Source organism: Eumetopias jubatus, unplaced genomic scaffold (genome assembly GCF_037043125.1).
Source record: "Eumetopias jubatus isolate StellerSeaLion01/CBP00866 unplaced genomic scaffold, mEumJub1_p1.0 scaffold_10, whole genome shotgun sequence".
Classification (NCBI taxonomy): Eukaryota; Metazoa; Chordata; class Mammalia; order Carnivora; family Otariidae; genus Eumetopias; species Eumetopias jubatus.
Window position 1 is genome coordinate 7,511,378 of NW_028274816.1, and position 18,205 is coordinate 7,529,582.

Sequence of the window (18,205 nt, forward strand, 5' to 3'; positions counted from 1 at the left end):
AATTAGAAAGGCAGGTGTCTATTTTATGGTATCTACGTTCAGTGCTCCTGGTATATCCAGATTTAAGAACAATGTTGATTACCAGCTCTGGGAACAGAAGACGGGACACAAACACGGGGCAAGTGCTTTGGATGCCAAGTATGCTCTGTGAGAATTACTTGTTAGCTTTTGAGTTGAGAACAAGGGGGCTGGTCTTTGGTTGGGAGCAGCGAAGTCATGATGCCCCAGTGTCCCCCCACCCTGGGGGCTCTGGACTACCACTTCCCCATTCCCTGAAAGAGGAACTAACCCCTGATACAGAAAGTAGTTTGCTCACATTGGTTATTAGGATGGTAAAGGAAAAGCTGCTGCCTTGTGGACACACCCTATGTGAAAGAGGGTTGCTGAGGGTTATGTGAAGAGCATGGGGAAGTGAATCTTGACCAAGAACTCTTGTCCAAGTGCTTGACCTGGGCACCCCGCTGCCCCTGAGACCAAAGGGTGCTAGGTCCACCTGGATGACCCAGGATATGTCCCTATCTCTTTAATCACATTTACCTAGTCCCTTTTTTTGTAAGTAAGGTGACATATTCACAGATCCTGAGGGTTACTGTTATGCCTACCAAACCCATCAGTATCATGATAATAAATACCATCCTTCAAGAGTTTACCATGTGTCAGACAGTCCTCTAAAGTTTATCTTATCTCATTTCCTCCTGTGACAATCCTTCAAGGTGTGGATTTTCCCTGATTTGGGGAGATAAGTATACCGAGGCGGGAAAGGTTGAGTGGCTTGTGCAAGCTAATGATGGAGCCGACATTCAAACCCAGGCGTATCGGACTTCAGAAACTGGGCTGCCAGGCTCTTACACCTTGTGTTTTTCTTTAGAAAGACACAGCCGAGATTGAGTGGTGAAGAGGCTTCTCGAAGGCCATCTAACCAATGTGGTGGGACAGGCATCGGAATGCAGGTCTTCTGATCCCAGCCCAATGCTCCTTCTAATCTACAGCTCTTCCTGATGTCAGTAGTAATAATACCACTAGTTAATAACTTTTGAGCTCTGTGTGGGATGCTGAATGAAGCACTTGACATGAATTATCTTAATTGCTCCATGTAAACCCTATAAGGTAGGGACCACCATTTTCCCACTTCCCAAGTTGGGGGGGGGGGTGGAATTCCCAGGCTTAGGAAAGTTACGTGACTGTCGTCAAAGCCCACAACTTGAAAGTGGAGAAGCCAGGGCTGGCACGTGCTGGCTCTTCTTTCCATGCATAACATCACATTCCCCCATGCAGCCCCCTCTCTGTCAGATCCCATCCACCCCACCGTCCTACCTCATTCGCCTCTTCTTCGGTCTTCCAGATGCCGCATGTAAGAAGTACATGTCCAAGCTGAGGACCACGATATCTGCTCAGTCTCGCTTCCTGAGCACCTATGATGGGGCAGAGAATCTTTGCCTGGAGGAAATATACACAGAGAATGTTCTGGAGATCCGGACAGAGGTGGGCCTGGCTGGACCCCCGCAGAAGAGCCCTGTGACCCTGGGCCTGGAGGATCTCTTCAGCACCCATGGCCACCTCAATGAAGATGCAGACGCTGTGCTGGTGGTGGGCGAGGCGGGCAGTGGCAAGAGCACGCTGCTACAGCGGATGCACCTGCTGTGGGCTGCAGGGCGCGACTTCCAGGAATTTCTCTTCGTCTTCCCGTTCAGCTGCCGGCAGCTGCAGTGTGTGGTCAAGCCTCTGTCTGTGCAGATGCTGCTCTTTGAACACTGCTGTTGGCCTGACCTTGGCCAACAGGACGTCTTCCAGTTCCTCCTTGACCACCCCAACCGTGTCCTCTTAACCTTCGATGGCTTTGACGAGTTCAGGTTCAGGTTCTCGGATCGCGAGCGTCACTGCTCTCCCACTGACCCCACCTCTGTCCAGAATCTGCTGTTCAACCTTCTGCAGGGCAACCTGCTAAAGAATGCCCGCAAGTTGCTGACCAGCCGTCCCGATGCGGTGTCCGCATTCCTCAGGAAGTACCTGCGCTTGGAACTCCACCTCAAGGGCTTCTCAGAAGAGGGCATCGAGCTGTACCTGAGGAAGCGCCACCGTGAGCCGGGGGTGGCCGACCGCCTCATCCGCCTGCTCAAAGGGACCTCGGCCCTGCATGGTTTGTGCCACCTTCCTGTTGTCTCGTGGATGGTGTCCAAATGCCACCAGGAACTGTTGTTGCATGGCGGGGGGTCCCCAAAGACCACCACGGATCTGTACCTGCTGATCCTGCAGCATTTTCTGCTGCATGCCTCCTCAGCAGACTTGGTGCCCCACGGTCTGGGATCCGGCCTGCTTCGAGGCAGGCTCCCCACCCTCCTGCGCCTGGGCTGGCTGGCTGTCTGGGGCCTGGGCACGTGCTGCTACGTATTCTCAGCCAAGCAGCTCCAGGCAGCACACATCGACAGGGAGGACATTTCTCTTGGCTTCCTGGTGCACGCCAAGAGTGTTGTGCCGGGGGGCGCTGCCACCCTGGAATTCCTGCACATCACCTTCCAGTGTTTTTTTGCAGCCTTGTACCTCGTGCTCAGCGCTGACCTGTCACCATCCTTGCTCAGACAGCTCTTCAATTGTCACCGGCCGCGCGGCTCGCTGCTGGCCCGGCTGCTGCCCCCCATGTGCGTGCCGCGCTCAGAGGGCCAGGAGGGCAGCACGGCCGCTTTGCTGTGGGAGGCTGAGCCGCACAACCTCCGGATCACAGCAGCCTTCCTGGCGGGGCTGCTGTCCCGGGAGCACGGAGGCCTGCTGGCCGAGGGCCAGGTGTCTGAAAAGGCCCTGCTCCAGTTCCAGGCCTGCGCCCGCAAATGTCTGTCCCACAGCCTCCATGAGCACTTCCACTCCATCCCCCAGGCCGTGCCGGGGGAGGCCAAGAGCATGCATGCCATGCCCGGGTTCATGTGGCTCATCCGGAGCCTGTACGAGATGCAGGAGGAGCGGCTGGCCCGGCAGGCCGTGCGGGGGCTCAAGATCGGGCACCTGAAGCTGACGTTTTGCAGCGTGGGCCCTGCAGAGTGTGCCGCCCTGGCGTTTGTGCTGCGGCACCTCCAGTGGCCTGTGGCCCTGCAGCTGGACCACAACTCTGTAGGGGACCTTGGTGTGGAACAGCTACTGCCTTGCCTGGATGTCTGCAAGGCTCTGTAGTGAGTGTTGCTGGGTGACGCAGGCTGGGTGTGGCGCGAATGCCAGCACTCGGGTGCCTTGTGGGAGCTGGGTGCTGGGGGGGGAGGGGGGTGCGGGCGGCCAGCTCCCCCCCCACCTCTTTGGAGCAACCCCAGCCCCGCCCCTTCCCTGGTAGGGAGCCTTAGTTTTGTGGTGATGATGACAGCCATGCGTATGGAGTGTCCTGCGTGTCAGGCGCTGTGTTACACACTTCTGGCAATTAATTCCTTTCATCTTGGTGAACACCCGGGGCTGTCTCCCCGTTATCCTCTGTTTGAGGCCCAGAGAAGCAGAGTCACTGGTCTGGTGGGACACAGGAGATGGCAGAGCTGGGTTGAACAGATCATATCTTTCCTGTGACAAGTCCTTGCTCTCCACAAGCAGCCTGCCCGTGGATAGGTTTCGGGGCTCCACGAGAACCTTGAAGTGACACGCAAAGTTTTGTGTCATATGTGTATGTTATTAGAAACCACCCACAATTTAGAGGTGACTTAGGCCCCATGAGAGATTTTAAAATCCCAATGAGCAGGATCCAAGAGCTGGAAAGTGGCTGCAGAGTTGCACCGCACGCCCCCCACTTTTTTTTTTAAGATTTTATTTTTCATTTGAGAGAGAGAGAGAGAGAGAGATCAGGAGCTGGGGGTGGGTGGGAGAGGGAGAAGCAGAGTTCCCGCTGAGCAGGGAGCCCAATGTGGGACTCGATCCCAGGACCCTGGGGTCATGACCTGAGCCGAAGGCAGATGCTTAACAACTGAGTCACCCAGGTGCCCTGCCCCTGCCCTTTTATCCTCTGCGCAGTGCAGCACCCACATGAGGGTGTGCTGTCACCTGTACTGCTTCCCGACCCCCATCTGGAGGTGTGAGGTTTCCTTCCCCCTTTGGAACGTCTGTTCCCGCACCCGCAGGGCCTCTCTCCACGTCTAGGGCCAGGTGAGAGCAGAGGGCATGGCCAGGTCTGGCAGCCAGCCGGCTGCAGGCTCCCCCACTTTCCTTCCTGCCTTGAAAGGGCATGTCCTGCTCCCTATTTAAAACCTCCGAGAAAGCAGAAGTGGTAGCTTAATGTTAAAATCTACTCACAGCTTTCTGGGGCTTTTGGTCTATCCCAGATGACCTTATTTGACCCTAAGCAAGGGACAAGCCTCTCCTTGAATCTATTAAGAAGGCACACCTTCTCTGGGCCAGAGCAGCAAGATTTTTTTTTCCTCTGGAGCAAACATATACCTATCTATTAGAAACTTGGTGGCCTGTGTTATCCCTTACATAGGGTCCGTGGTCGTAAGTTTATAAATATAATGTAATAATAATAATATGTAGCATATTTTATATAGTTAACATGTATATTATAGATAATATATGTTATGAATCTATCAAGAGGATATAGTGTTGACACATTTAAATTGGGTCATTTGCAGAGAGTTTAATAAAGGGACTGTTTACAGAGGCTTGGGCAGCAGTTAGGAAGAGCCAGGAGGGACAGGGCAGGGTCCTGAGGCCTGTGACCATGAGGGTGGGGACGGGGCTGTCACCCTCCGCAGGCCTGGAAAGGCAGGGCTGGGGGGCAGGTGTGGAGAAGGCTGCCTGGTAGGATCTGAGGCTACAGAAAGCTGGGAGAGTGGAGGTCCTGGCCTTTCCTCCCCTTCCCACTTGTGCCTTGACCAACCAACCGGGAGTTAGCGTGGGGAACCTGCTGCTGTCATCCATGGGCATCAGCCCCTCAGGACCGAGAGCCAGGCAGAGAGGGGAAAGTGGATCTGGCCAGGCAAATGGAAGATGGCCAGCACCATACTCTATTTCCCCAGGAAGGAGGAATCCCCATATTTTCACTCAGGAAGTCTGAGACCTGTCTGTGGGAGTCATTTTCCTGATAAAATATGAACGTGCATTTTTCTGAATAGTGGACCTGTCATCCTCAAAGGGGTCCTCGAGTCCCAAGAGGTCGGGAACCACTGGCCTGGATGATCCTTATAGACCAGTCCATCCTTAGAATGAATGGACACCTTCTCCTCAGTTAAGGAAAGCCGACGTCACTCCCAGGATGTGTCAAAGCGCTGAGGGGAGGCTCGAGGTCTGTTTCTTATTCTCAGAAGAAGGTGAGGATGGTCTGGTTCCAGTGCTCTGCTCGTAGGTGAAAAGGAGCTTGTGGAAATGCAGATTCTAGGGCCTGTCCCCATTGATTCTCATTCCCTAGGTCTGGGGTGGTCTGTGGGTGTGGGAACCAACTTGATTTTCCACGAGCCATAAAAGGCCTTGACCAAGTTCCACTGCTCTTTACTCTCTGTACCGAAATTGCCAGTGCTGTGTGGGAGGGGAAAGGACCTGGAGGTTGCTGCTTGGGCATTTCCTGTGTGTGTGTGTGTGTGTGTGTGTGTGTGTGTGTGTGTGTGTGAGAGAGAGAGAGAGAGAGAGAGAGAGAGACAGACAGAGACAGAGGGTAGTGGACAGCAGGAGGGCTCCTCTCCTCCACAGCTCCTCTCTCCTACTTGAATTGTTTCCATGCCAACAGAAACGTGCAGCCTCCAGGAAACCTGTCTACAGAGTGTCCTCATCTGGGTTTCTTTAGACCCTGGCTCTGACTCTAGGCTGCTGGCTTTCACAGTTTTTGGGCTGTGACCCACCGTGAGAGAGAAGGTACAAGCAGGCACACAGGCATCTAAAACTGAAACAAAAACTTCACAAAATGACTTTCCGGTGTAAACTGGGATGCATTCTGCCCTCTTCTGTTCTTTTTCCCTTTCAAAATGCTGCTGGGCCCTTCCGAGTTGATTTCATGACACACCAGTGGGTCATGACCTGCAGCCTGAAAATCACGGCTCTAGGAGCCCCTAGAAGGCCTTGGGGGAGAGGCAGGGGATGTCATGCTCGTGGGTGGGGTTCGGAGCCAGACCTCCCGGGCCCAGATTCTTTAGGCGCTGTGCAGCCTTGGCGCGGTCACTCCACTTGTCTGTGCCTCAATTTCCTTCCCCTTAATAGGCATCCTGGTAGTACCTACGTGGTGAACTTTTGTGAGGATTAAATACCTTTACTTTTGGGAAGTGCTTAGGTGAGCATTCCATGCACTTGAGCAGTCATGATTATAGGGAGCTTCTACCCATTCCAGGGGCTCCCAGGGCTTTATGTGCACTGTCTCTTTAAATCTTATTCTCTACAGCCAGGTGGGGCTGGGAATACCATGCTGAGGAAGGGAGCAGCAAATAACTAGTAAGTGGCTGCTAAGGATCCGAATTTCCACTGAGGGATTTCAGAGCCCACGTTGTTAACCTTTAAGTTAGGGTCTCCCCGATCTGCCCGAACATGGGGATCATGGGCACAGTTGTTGACATATACAGACCCCTGGGTCCAGCCGCCCCACACATACAGAACCACCAGCTCCAGGGGAGGGGCCTGAGAGTCTGTATTCTAGAGACGCTTTCTGAAGATCTAGTGGCATCAGGTGAGTATGGGGGATGCTGCCCTCCGGTGCCCACCGTCCCCTCCTGCGGGGGAGGGGGCCGGCTAGTTCTCACCACACCCACCCACCTCGGAACCTTCTGTGAGGCTGCTATGAGGATCGTTTCTGTGTTACAAAGCTGGAAACAGTTTCTCGGACTAGGCCAGTGACCCTGAGGATTCCAGTGTTCTTTAGCAGGAGCTCTGGGTCTCCGCTTGCTGAGCTGTCTCCTACCTAGGGCATGGCGTCGGCACCCAGACCAGGGATGGGGGCGTCTCCTCTGTTCTGGGGCCCTCAGTGCTTTGTGGTGTTTTCCAGAAGCCCAGATGATGGCACTTTGGGCACACATGAAAATCTCTCCGGGGGGTCTTGTTTATTTGATTTTTCTCTCATCAGCTCCATTTTCAAATTTATTTGTTTTGTCTTTTGTTCAGCTTGCGAGATAACAATATCTCCGACCGAGGCGTCTGCAAGCTCGTGGAGCATGCGCTGCAGAGTGAGCAGCTGCAGAAGTTAGCGTAAGTTGGGCTTGGGCTGCGGACGTCGGGGCCTCGTGCCCCCAGCCACGCTCCAGGCCGTGCCACCGGGGCTGTGAGCAGGGCCGGAGAGGTCGGCCTGGTCAGAGGGTGTGGGCGGCTTCTGTGCTGAGGGAACCGGCTACCTGGGGCTTGGGGTGGTCACTGACTGTTGTCCTTGGTCTCCATGGCTCCTCCCTTTCGGAAATTTCCAGGCTCTTCAACAACAAACTGACGGATGGTTGCGCACATCCCATGGCCAGGCTCCTTGCGTGCAAAGGGAACTTCTTGGCGTTAAGGTGAGCGCTGCCTTTCTGCTGCACAGCTGAGTCTGCTTAGTCTGGCCTTGGCCCTGGCTTGGCCTCTGCTGGGCCGCTAATCTCCTGGCTGCTTTACAGGGCCTTGGAGCAGGGTTTCACCAATGCTCTGACCTCCCCAGCAAACTCCGGACCGGCTCTGCCCGGCTAAGGGCTTCCCGCCCTTTGACCTTTAGCCCCCAGGGCTGAAGAGGGTTTCCAGGGCCTTTTCCTTCCCTGGGTCTAAGAGCCTCACGAGCTCTCTGGGGTTTCCCAGCTCCCCGATGGACGTTGAGCACGGGCTGTGGGCAGAGGCGTGCACCAGTCCCCTGTCCCCACGGCGGTGGCAGCCAGTCGCCGAAAAGCTCTCAGAAGGTCCTTTCGGTGCTTGGTGGGTCCGGCTTTGTACTCCAGTCTGTGAAGTCTGCGATTCTGCTGCTCTTGGCCCTCCCGGCTCAACTGGAGTCGCTCTCCTGACACCGTTAAATCACCTCTCCTGCTGGCCCCTGGCTTGGCCTGGCTTCTCTCTCTCTCTCTCTCTCTCTCTCTCTCTCTCTCCGGGGATGTCTTGCCACCTGGATTTATGTGGCGGTGAAAGAAGAATTTATGTGGACGAACAATTGCTATCGTCCATTCTTTCTACCTGCTGGGCTGGGTTTGGGGATGGGAGCTGCCATTTTTAAATTGCTAACCATGTAGCTCAGTCTCAGGCAGGGCTGCTGAGGCCTTTCTGTACAAAGGACTCTGTTTTGCCACCACCACCTGCTCCCCCAGACTCAGAATCCTGAGAGCCGCTGTGGCCAGAGGGAGGGCCGTGGGGTAGCGGGAAGGTGCTACGCTCGAACCTGAGGCCTGGGTTCTGGGCTAGATTAGCATGATAGTTGAGAGCATGGGGCTCTGGGGATCAGACCAACTGAGGTTTGGGTCCAGGATCCCTGAGATTTGAATCCTCATTTGCTGTGTGACCTTGGGTCAGCCCAGTGCCTCTGTGACTCTGTTTCCCCCACCATAAAATGTGGATAATAATTACAGCTTCCTCATAGTTTGTTGCGATGATTGAATGAGTTAACATATGCAGAGACCTGGCACAGTAAGTCAGTGCTTTAAGCAGTGAGCTCAGTGGCTAAAAGATGGCGAATAATCACGAAAGTTCTCAGTATGTTGGTCCAGTAGTTCAGGCCTCTGAGGAGGGATTAGATGTGCAAGAAATTTGTTGGGGAAAATGCCAATGAGGGGCAGTGGGGGAAGGCACTGGGGGAGGCTGGGCAAGTCAGGTCTGACCCTGAGTGAGGGGGAGAGGGAAGGAAAAAGGGCTGGGAGGAAGTGTCCTGGCCTTCAGCGCAGTTCTGAGAGCACAGACGGTGGCGGCCAGTCCTCCAGCCAAGTGTGCCCAGCTGGGTCTTGTGTCTCCCCGTCACTGGCCGGGAGACTCCTGTGGGAAGCGACCGCGGTACCGAGGCGACCTTGGGTTTCCCAGCCCAGCAGCAGGTGCCCTTAATCACAGGGCCTGTGGTCAGAGGTGTGAGACGCCACCACACTCCTTCTGGAAGGGGATGATAGTGCCTGCCTTGCAGCATTATGAGCTAGAGTGGCCTCAAGGGCCTGAAAGTTCTCCAAAAAGAGGAAAGTATGTTATTAATTCCAGGAAGCCTGGGGTTGTGGGTGAGAGTTCTGGGGACCTCCCTGAAACTCTCTGAGGTACCCGGATGTGGCTGAAGCCTCCCCCCTCCAGTCCCTGCTCAGCAGGATCCCCTTCCCTCTCCCAGCGGCCTGGGCCTGTCCTCTTTCCAGAACAGGTGAGTGCTCCCTGCAGCAACAGTGGACCCAGGAGGGCTGCAGGGGGGCATGGAGTCTAGCACCAGCCAGTGGCTGACGCAGGAGGAAAAGGTGTGATAGTGAGTCACCCTCCCGCCCCTGGGGAAACCACCTCCTAGGACACCTGCCTATTGTGCATTCTGCCCATACCTGTCACACTGCTTTGCAAAACAGGTTTCCCCCACTTCTTTCCCTTTGCAGCTGGGAAATGAAGTAGCGGGAGTCATTACTAAGTTCCCCCAAACAGGAATAGAAAAGCACATACGCTCACTGTTGGGCAGGCGGGAGCGAGAAGACAGGCTCCTGCGTCCTGCAGGGAGGTCCTCAAAGCTTTTCTCCATGTTTCTGTGTCGGGGGCACACTTTTCCCAGAAGCCCCGGGCTTTCTGGGCACTCACATCTCCCTGTCCCGCACATTCTTCTTCTCCCTGCCTTCCCTTCCAGGCTGGGGAACAACCATATCACTGCCGCGGGAGCCCAGGTGCTGGCCGAGGGGCTCAGAGCCAACGCCTCCTTGCAGTTCTTGGGGTAGGTTGGATTCTGGGGCAGAGGGAACGCGCGGGGGGGGGGGGTTGGGGGACTGCGCAGGGGGCGGGGCTGGGGGACCGCATGGGGGGCGTTGGGGGACTTAGAGGTAGGTGACACATTTTAGCTGGAAGGCCCCAGAGGCGGTGGGAGAGAGTGGGTGGCCCTCGGCTGCTTTGGTGTTTGTCTTTCACTCAATAAACAGGAAGCTCAGGATGAGCCAGGGGTGGCAGGAAGCCCTCTGGTCCTCCCTGGGTCCAGGGCTGTGCCTCTCGCCTTCGTGAGTCCCTCAGAACCACTTGGGAGCTTCTGAAGAATGCCTGGGCCCCACACTAGACCAATTAAATGAAGCGCCTGGGTGCAGGGCTTAGGAATCCGTCATTTTTAAAAAAAGCTCTGCAGAGTTTGTGCGGCCAGGGATGAGAAGCAGGGTAAGAGATGGAGGTGGACAAGGCTGGAGACTGGCCCCAGGATGGGAGGGGGCTTTGCCAGGTTCTTCAGAGCGCATGTTGCTGTGGGGTCAGGCCAGGCCTTCCAGGGAGGGCAGAAGAGTCAGACGTGGGCTGGGAGGGCAGTCCCACAGACCACAGGTCCCCACAGAGTGTTGCGGCGGGGGGCGGGGGGGGGAGGAGGGGGGCGTCCTCTGGTTGCCGGGCAGAGTGACCACCCCCCAGGATGGCATCCGTGCAGACCCCCCTCCCATCCCGCCTCCCCTGGTGTGAGCTAGGGTCCATTGGACGAGAAATGGGGGTTTGAGGACCCAAGGCTGTAGGAAGAGAGACTAAAACCTTAGGGCCCAACCCATTTCATAGGCAGGCGAGCTGCCCACACGCTTGGGAGATCACCTTTCCAAGCTGCGTGCCTTGCCACACAGGGTCCAGCCCAAGCGTGGCCCCAGCCCCACCAAGCTCTCTCCTGCTCAGGGTCACAACTAGTGGATCGGGGGCGTTCTCTTTCAACACATGTTTATTAAGGCACCTGTCTGGACCAGGCACTGTGCTCAAACCTCCAGATGCTATCCTCTGATACAAACTGTTCTGAATATTGGTTTTTTCTTGCTTAACAATATATCTATCTTTTATACCCTAATGACATCATTTTTGAAAGACAAGCTGCTTAGTATTCCACAGGCTGGGTGGCTGTAATCTCTAACTGGGCTCCTGTTGAGACACACTGAGGTTGTTCCAGGTTTTTTGCTGGTTGTTTGCAATCTCCCCCGGGGAACAGAGCGGTGCTGGTGCAGAGCCAGGGTTCAGTAAATATTTACCTGATGAATGAAAGCTCAGTGAACCTCTTAGTTCGGCCACCTTTGCTCATGTGTGCCCAGCCAGGTCGGGGCTCACTTCCCGTGTGTAAAACAGCCAGGTCAGAAGGTCTGAGTCAGTCCCCACCTTTGAAAAGGGAAACGTCCATCCAAACTGCAGGAGGTCTGAGGGGGATGACCCCTGGGGTGAAAGAGTTTGACACCACGAAGGAAGGGGGGACGCTAGGGAGGAGCGAGGATGACCCGGGGGTGAAGGAGTTTGACACCATGAAGGAACGGGGGACACTAGGGAGGAGCAAGAGAGAGAGAGCTGGCTTGTGGTAAAAGAGTGAGACTTGTTTTGGGTGGTCCTGGAGGATAGTTGAGGGCCACGGGGTAGCAGTCCCTGGGAAGCAGGGTCAGGAAAAATGTTAACCCTGTGACTCGTCACTGAGAGGGAGTTCCCTGTCCCTGAGGGCATGTGCTAGGTGGGCCTCTATTGTTCTGTAAATCTGACTGAAAAATGTGAGTGTAGTTTGGCCATCCCTCCAAAAAGGTGGAGGTAGGACCACTTTGCTGGGACCTAGGAGCCCCACTGAGACCATTCTGGAACTGGGTGGTCATAGCGCCTCCAGCCGGGGACGTAGAGGGGAAGGGCAGGCTTCATGCATGTCTAGAACACACAGCAATAACTCACTGACCGACTGACAGAATCTGTTGGCATTTTTAGGTTGTGGGGCAACAAGGTGGGTGATGAGGGGGCCCAGGCCTTGGCCGAAGCCTTGGGGGATCACCAGAGCTTGAGGTGGCTCAGGTAAGCTTTGGGGTCTGCATGGCCGTGGGGAGTGGGCATGAGGAGGGAGGAGCCTGGGCCAGTAAGTCCTTCATTTGCTTGAACTTTGTTTTACATCCACCCCACCCCCCATGTTAGGCAGTGGGATGAGAAAAAAAGACCCTTGGATTTGGAGTCAGGACCCTTGAGTCTTTCTGGGTGACTTTGGAGTATCCCTTCTTCTCTCAAGGGTCTTGATTCTCAGGGGCAACCAGGTGGCTCAGTCAGTTAAGCATCCAGCTCTTGATTTCGGCTTAAGTCATGATTTCAGGGTCGTGAGATCGAACCCCGCGTCCAGCTCTGTGCTCAGCATGGAACCTGCTTAAGATTCTCTTTCCCTCTCCCTCTGCCCCTCCCCATTCTCTCTCTCTCTTTCTCTTACTGAGAAATATTAAAAAAAAATATTCTAAAATGGGTCCTGATTCCCTATCTATAAATTGAAGATTTGGGGCTGCATCAGGTATATTTTATCTCAAGAACCAACTCCAGTCCATTAATAGTGACTACCCAGGACATCATGTCGGGAGGGAGTCTAAAGCTGCTTCCTGTGCTTCATGGAAAAGAGCACTGTAATCAATCAGTCATGTCCGAAATGAAGCCGACTAGGAAGCTGGGCCATAGGTGTCGTGCATTTTGCCCTTCTTGGCTTAGCTTCTCTCTGAGGTCCCTCCCTGCCCTGACACGTTGTTTTTCCTTGATTCCGTTCAGCCTGGTGGGCAACGACATCGGCAGCGTCGGGGCTCAAGCCTTAGCATTAATGTTGGAAAAGAACGTGGCACTGGAAGAACTCTGGTGAGGTGGGAGTGTCCCCTGCTCTGGGGGGCAGATAAGTCTTTCTCGATTCCCAGGCCTCCTCCGTGGAGGCGGATAGAACTGAGCTGGATAATGAAGCGGTTGGGCTTTTGGGTTTGTCTTTCTCTATGTCCTGGGTGGTGTGAAGCATAGAGAGCCTGGCCTGTAGGTGCCGATTCTTTTTATGTAATTATATTTATGGGTTTGTATACTGCCTCCATGTGGCATAATGGTTGAGAGCGGAGACTCTGGAATCCAGCTGGCTGAGCTTCCAGGCCTGCTGTGATCTCAGGCAAGTCATCTAATAATCTCTGCATCCCAGGTTTCTTACCTGTAAAATGAGGGGATGACTGCTTCCGACGGTAAAGCATATGTTACCATACTCGTAATGTTTTGTTATTTCTAAGTCGAGTGCCTAAGAACACCGGAGAGTAGAGTGAGGGTCACCTTGGAAGGTGGAGTGGGGTTTGGAGCAAGTTCAAAGGTGAATCATAAATTGTACTTGCATTGTTGACCCGAAACTGATTCTAAGTTTCCCATCCTTTCGATGCCACTAGTCTGGTCTTCATATGACACGGTCTGGGCACTCCCTGATTATATCAGGGAGATCAAACACTGCTTTCTCCAAGAAGTGGAAGGGCATTGAAACCTCTGATCATTGTCACAAAGTGGATATTGTGGTGGCCTTGGCTGTCAGCAGGGCTCCCTAGCTCTGCCGATGTCCCATTGATTATACCCCGACTAGACTGTACCACTCGGAAATCCTCGTTAGAGGCAGGTCTCACCCTTGGGTGTATCAGTTATGACTACATGATTAGGCTGCAGGGGAGGGAAAAACTCCATGTCCAGTGGCTCAAACCAGTAAAGGATTTATTTTTTTCACGTCTGACCAGTCTGGAGGCCGGCGGCGTGGGGCTGGCGTAATGGCTCCACCAGGTCAGCAGGGGTCGGAGACTCTGTCTCTCTGTCCCTTCAGATCCTCAGTCTGTGGCTTCGCTGTCAAGGTTGGGTGCCGCATGGTCACCAGAGGGCTGCTGTACCTGCGGTACTATTTCTGTGTCCCCAGATTCAGTCTGTATATCCAGGAAGGGCAGGAGGCACAGGCCAGTGAGGTCTGTCTCTTTGAAAGAGCATGTCCATAAGCCCCATCTGCCGGCTTCCCCTTATGTGTTAATGGCCGTGTGGATGTCACTGGCCAACCCCGGCCGTAGTGGAGAGTGGGAAATGCAGCTTTTTTTTTTTTTTTTTTTTAAATCAAGCACAGGGTTGCCCAAATGGAATGAGGCTTCTGTTAATAAGGAAGGGAAAATGGCTATTAGGTCACCTGGACATGAAGAAGCCTGGGGTAAAGTCTCTCCCAGAGACACCCCTGGGATTGAAGACCCTCACACGCGACTCTCCCGGGTCTCACTTTATCTGTAAATGTAGATTTTCAGAGGTTGGCTTTTCTAACTGGGGGGCAAGCAGGTTAATCCTTACTGACATCCTCTTCTATAATAAATGTTACCATATCAACCGGATTTTCTGTCTTGTTCTTGCCAGCCTGGAGGAGAACCATCTCCAGGATGAAGGTGTGTGTTCTCTTGCCAAAGGACTTGAGAGGAATTCAAGTTTGAAAGTTCTAAAGTAAGGAACTCGTAAGCAGGAGGCGGGATGATAATGACGGCCTGGGGTGGGGGGGCGGGCGGGGGTGTCTCTGGGCAGCTTCCTGCCTGGCTAACTCACCCAGGCAGGGTGACCTGGCAGAAATTGGCTGGTAGGGTCAGGGATCCCCCAGACACAGATGGGGATTCAATGCAAGTTGTTTACTGGGGAGGTGGTCCCGGCACACCCTGGTGAGAGGTCAGTGAAATGATGTGGGGGAGGACAGGGACCCAGGAACAAGTGTGTCATCAAGCAGTTATCACCCCGCTTATCACCGAGGGCAGTGGGGGCTCAGACCTGCTGGGGAGCTCCAGGAGCCCCTACCCAACCGAGGAGCGAGGCAGCAGGGGTGTTTGGCCTGTCCTTCATCGGTGTGCTTGTGGGGATGTGAATTTTCCAGCACTTCCGGTTTGCCCTGCACGCGGCCAAGCATGCTCCAGGGCGTCCGTAGAAAGGCCTCAGGCAGAGAGTGGAGGTCTTCCCAGCAAGCAGCCCTCAGAGTTAGAGGGGAAAGCTGAGGGCATATGGGTGCGTTGCCAGTGGCATCTGCTATGGGGCTTACAGGACATGCCCCCTCTCCAGGGGCCATCTCTGGCTCTGGTAGATGTCTTCTTCCAACATCTCTGGTGGTTTCTCTTAGGTTATACAGGTAGGCATGCTTGCATTTATTCGTGTGTGCATTCATTCATTTCTTTGTTGTACATCCATGACTACATTCATCCATTTATGTTTTGATGCAAGAAATATTTCTGGAGCGCTCACTGTGCCAGGCACTGTTGGAGGCCCTGAGGATAGAGTGGTAGAAAGAACAGAGCAGGGCGCCTGGGTGGCTCGGATGGTTGAGCGTCTGCCTTCGGCTCAGGTCATGATCCCAGGGTCCTGGGATCGAGTCCCGCGTCGGGCTCCCTGCTCCTTGGGAGCCTGCTTCTCCCTCTGCCTCTCTCTCTCTCTCTCTCTCTCTGTCTTTCACAAATAAATAACTAAAATCTTAAAAAAAAAAAAAAAGAAAGAACAGAGCAGGCCTCAGCCCCCTTAGCTCTTAGATTCTAATGGGAGAGGCAGATGATGAACAAGTAAGCAAATACACAAGATTATTTATAATAAAGGCTCTAAAGAGAAGAGAATTCAAGGGAAAGATGTGTCAGGGAGTGTCTGGAGGGGCAGGGTTGCAGCTGCCTGGGAAAGGCCTCTCTGGGAAGGTGGCATGGGAGTTGAAACCTTGAATAATAAGAAAAGTTATTGTTCTTATAATGCTGAGGTCTCAGGAATGCACACTCTAGGTGGACCGAAGAGCAAGTGCAAAGGCCTTGTGGCAGAAACAAGCTTGGTGGTTTTGGGAACAGCGGGCAGGGCCTGCATGGTTGGACTGTATATAGGGGAGAGTGGGGGGAGGAAGGGGCAGGGTGAGGAGGCCACATAGGCCTCAGAGCCATGGGAAGGATTTGGGGCTTTATTCTAGGGGCCTTGAGAAGCCTTTGGAGGATTTTAATCTGCACAGCGACATGATCTGATTTACATCATAACAAGATCATGCTTGCTGCTTTGTGCAGAACAGATGGGAGGAGGGGTAAGACGGAAGGAGGGAGACCAGTCAGGAGCTCCTCCTGTCTTCCAGGCGGGAGATGAAGCAGAGAGGCTTGGATCAGGCTGGTGGCGGAGGAGAAGTCTGGTTGAAGGCGGGTGGGCGCTGGTTGGAGGTCCTGCGGAGGGAGGGTCCGGGAGCCCGAGGGCTGGAGGGCGGCAGCGCTGGCCAGAAGTGGTGGCGAGCCCTGGTGGTGGGCTCAGCGGGCAGGTCCCCGCCCATGAGGACAGGGACGGCCGACGTGAGGAGGAGCCCAGCTAGGGATCATCGCGGGCTTGTGCGCGGGCTCTCCGAGGCTGGCGCCGCACCTGCCGGGGTGCCAAAGGTCTCCCTGGAGAGGGACGTCAGGGCATCCTCAGATGGCTCCTTGTGCGACAGGAAGGGTGGCATCTGCCCTGGCAAATGTGGCCCGTGGAACACGCTTGCCTTCAGAGGCGGGCAGACAGCTGCCTCTGGGAGAGTGTCTGCTTTGCTGCCAGCCCGCCAGCCACTCTGGCAACACTTGTTTGTATTTCTTTGCAGGGGCGAGGGAGTTGCCAAATGTTTGGGGAAAACACTTGTGCCCGTCCGTCCCTTGGGTGAAACCGGGCTGAGAGGCCTGGGGGACGCCAGGACTGTCTAAGTGGGGGCGCCAGGCTTTGCACACGGGGGGCCGACGGCATACCTGGTTTAGTACTAACCAAGTGTGACACGGCACGTTCATCCTCCGTCGGTGTCACAGACTTAGCCCCGTCTACCCCAAGGGTTGCCAGGTGATGGCAGCAGGGCTTGGCCCACGCTGCCTAGTCCAGAGCCTTAGCATTAAGCACCACTGAATTCCATCATCCCTCACTGTTTCCCCTTCTTGGGGCGCCTGGGTGGCTCAGTCAGTTACGCATCTGAGTTTGGCTCAGGTCACAGTCTCGGGCTCCTGGGATCGAGCCCCACATTGGGCTCCCTGCTCAGTGGGGAGTCTGCTTGTCCCTCTGCCCCTTCCTCCTGCTTGTACTCTCTCTCTCTAAATAAATCAAATCTTAAAAAAAAAAATGGGGGGAGCTTCTTATGTACCTTAAAAAAAAAAAAAAAAAGCCTGCATCCTTCTTTTTCCAGGCAGAGTGGCTGCCAAATGTTGGGTAAGTGTGTGGGCTCTGGCACCTGGCGGGTTGGGTTTGGACCCCAGCTCCAACATTACCCACTGTTTCTCCTTGGTTTTGCGCTTCGGTAGCACTGAGTGTAAAGGGAGGTAATAATGGGACCCAGCAGGGGGTGGTGGCTCTTCTCTGCTGTCTCTGACAGTGTGCCTTCTCCCTTCCCAATTGCCAACCTCATATTTTCTCGAATCCATGTCTCTGCCCCCCACCCCACATGAAAATATTACTGTTCATTGATTATTTCCCATCAGTTGAGTATGGTGCCAAATGCACCACAGAATATGCCATTCTTTTGTTTAACTCTTAGACTCCACGAGGTAGGTGCTCTTTTAGGTCTGTCTTACAGATGAGGAAGTTGGGATTAATTTGCCTGAGATCAGAAAAGATGCGGTGTTAAGTTGGATTGGAACCCAGGGAGTAAAATGTACATACTTAACCCCCATGCCACAGCCCCTTCCTAAGGGAGATACACGAATCTGGGAAACAGAGGAAAGAGTGGTGCATTTCCTTGTAGGCTTTGAACCTTTATGGATGAGCTTGTTGGGAATCTCAGACAAGAGCGTGACATGTCAAGGGGGTAGGTGGGCTTCTGTAGGCTGGCCAACTCCCAAAGCCTCCTTTAATTGGACAGGCCCCAGAGGAGAACCAAGCATCCTTGAAGCTCACCCTTCTGTCTTTCTCTCCAGGCTGTCCAACAACTGCGTCACCTACCTTGGGGCAGAAGCCCTCCTGCAGGCCCTGGAAAGGAATGATACCATCCTGGAAGTCTGGTAAGGCCCCTGGACAGGCCTCTTTACCTCTCTGAGCCTCCCTTTTCCAATCTGTAAGATGGGGCCAGGAGAGAGGGGGAACTTATTTTCCCTCTGGGCTCTGACATTCTGTGACATTCTGCATGCAGTGGATCTAATTTCTCTCTGGGGAAGATGTTTTCATGTCTCCAAGCGTGGATCAAGTGGTTCATTTTTAAACCCTGAGTATGCAGGAATGTTTCAGTCCAGGTAACAGTGTAGGAGGGGGTGTGGTGGAAGACGGACACGGACACAGGAATTTGGGGGCATTGCGCCTGCATTCCCAGGTTGGGGCTGTTGCCTCTGGGTGGAGGTGACATTGGCGGGGGTGGGGGTGGGGGAAGGAGGTATTGTTGTACAGTGTTTCCAGATCTTTATAATTAAAAGCCATGTTCCTTCATGTGTTTGAAAAAAGCATTGAGTCACACCTTCAGAGACTT

General features: G+C 54.1%; 1 protein-coding gene across 6 annotated transcripts in view; it reads left to right on the forward strand.

Moving 5' to 3' along the window:
• Positions 1-18,205, forward strand: part of NOD2 (nucleotide binding oligomerization domain containing 2) — a 35,810-nt gene that overhangs the window by 15,015 nt on the left and 2,590 nt on the right. For 4 of the 6 annotated variants that reach the window (XM_028091817.2, XM_088027370.1, XM_088027366.1 and 1 more), the window contains 8 exons: positions 1,343-3,158; positions 7,039-7,122; positions 7,335-7,418; positions 9,674-9,757; positions 11,728-11,811; positions 12,538-12,621; positions 14,164-14,247; positions 17,664-17,747. In XM_028091817.2, coding sequence (XP_027947618.1) covers positions 1,343-3,158; positions 7,039-7,122; positions 7,335-7,418; positions 9,674-9,757; positions 11,728-11,811; positions 12,538-12,621; positions 14,164-14,247; positions 17,664-17,747 — 2,404 coding nt within the window. Of the gene's footprint in view, positions 1-868; positions 1,108-1,342; positions 3,159-7,038; positions 7,123-7,334; positions 7,419-9,673; positions 9,758-11,727; positions 11,812-12,537; positions 12,627-14,163; positions 14,249-17,663; positions 17,748-18,205 lie in introns of those variants that run through there. The other 2 variants (XM_088027368.1, XM_088027367.1) reach the window with 2 other exon arrangements.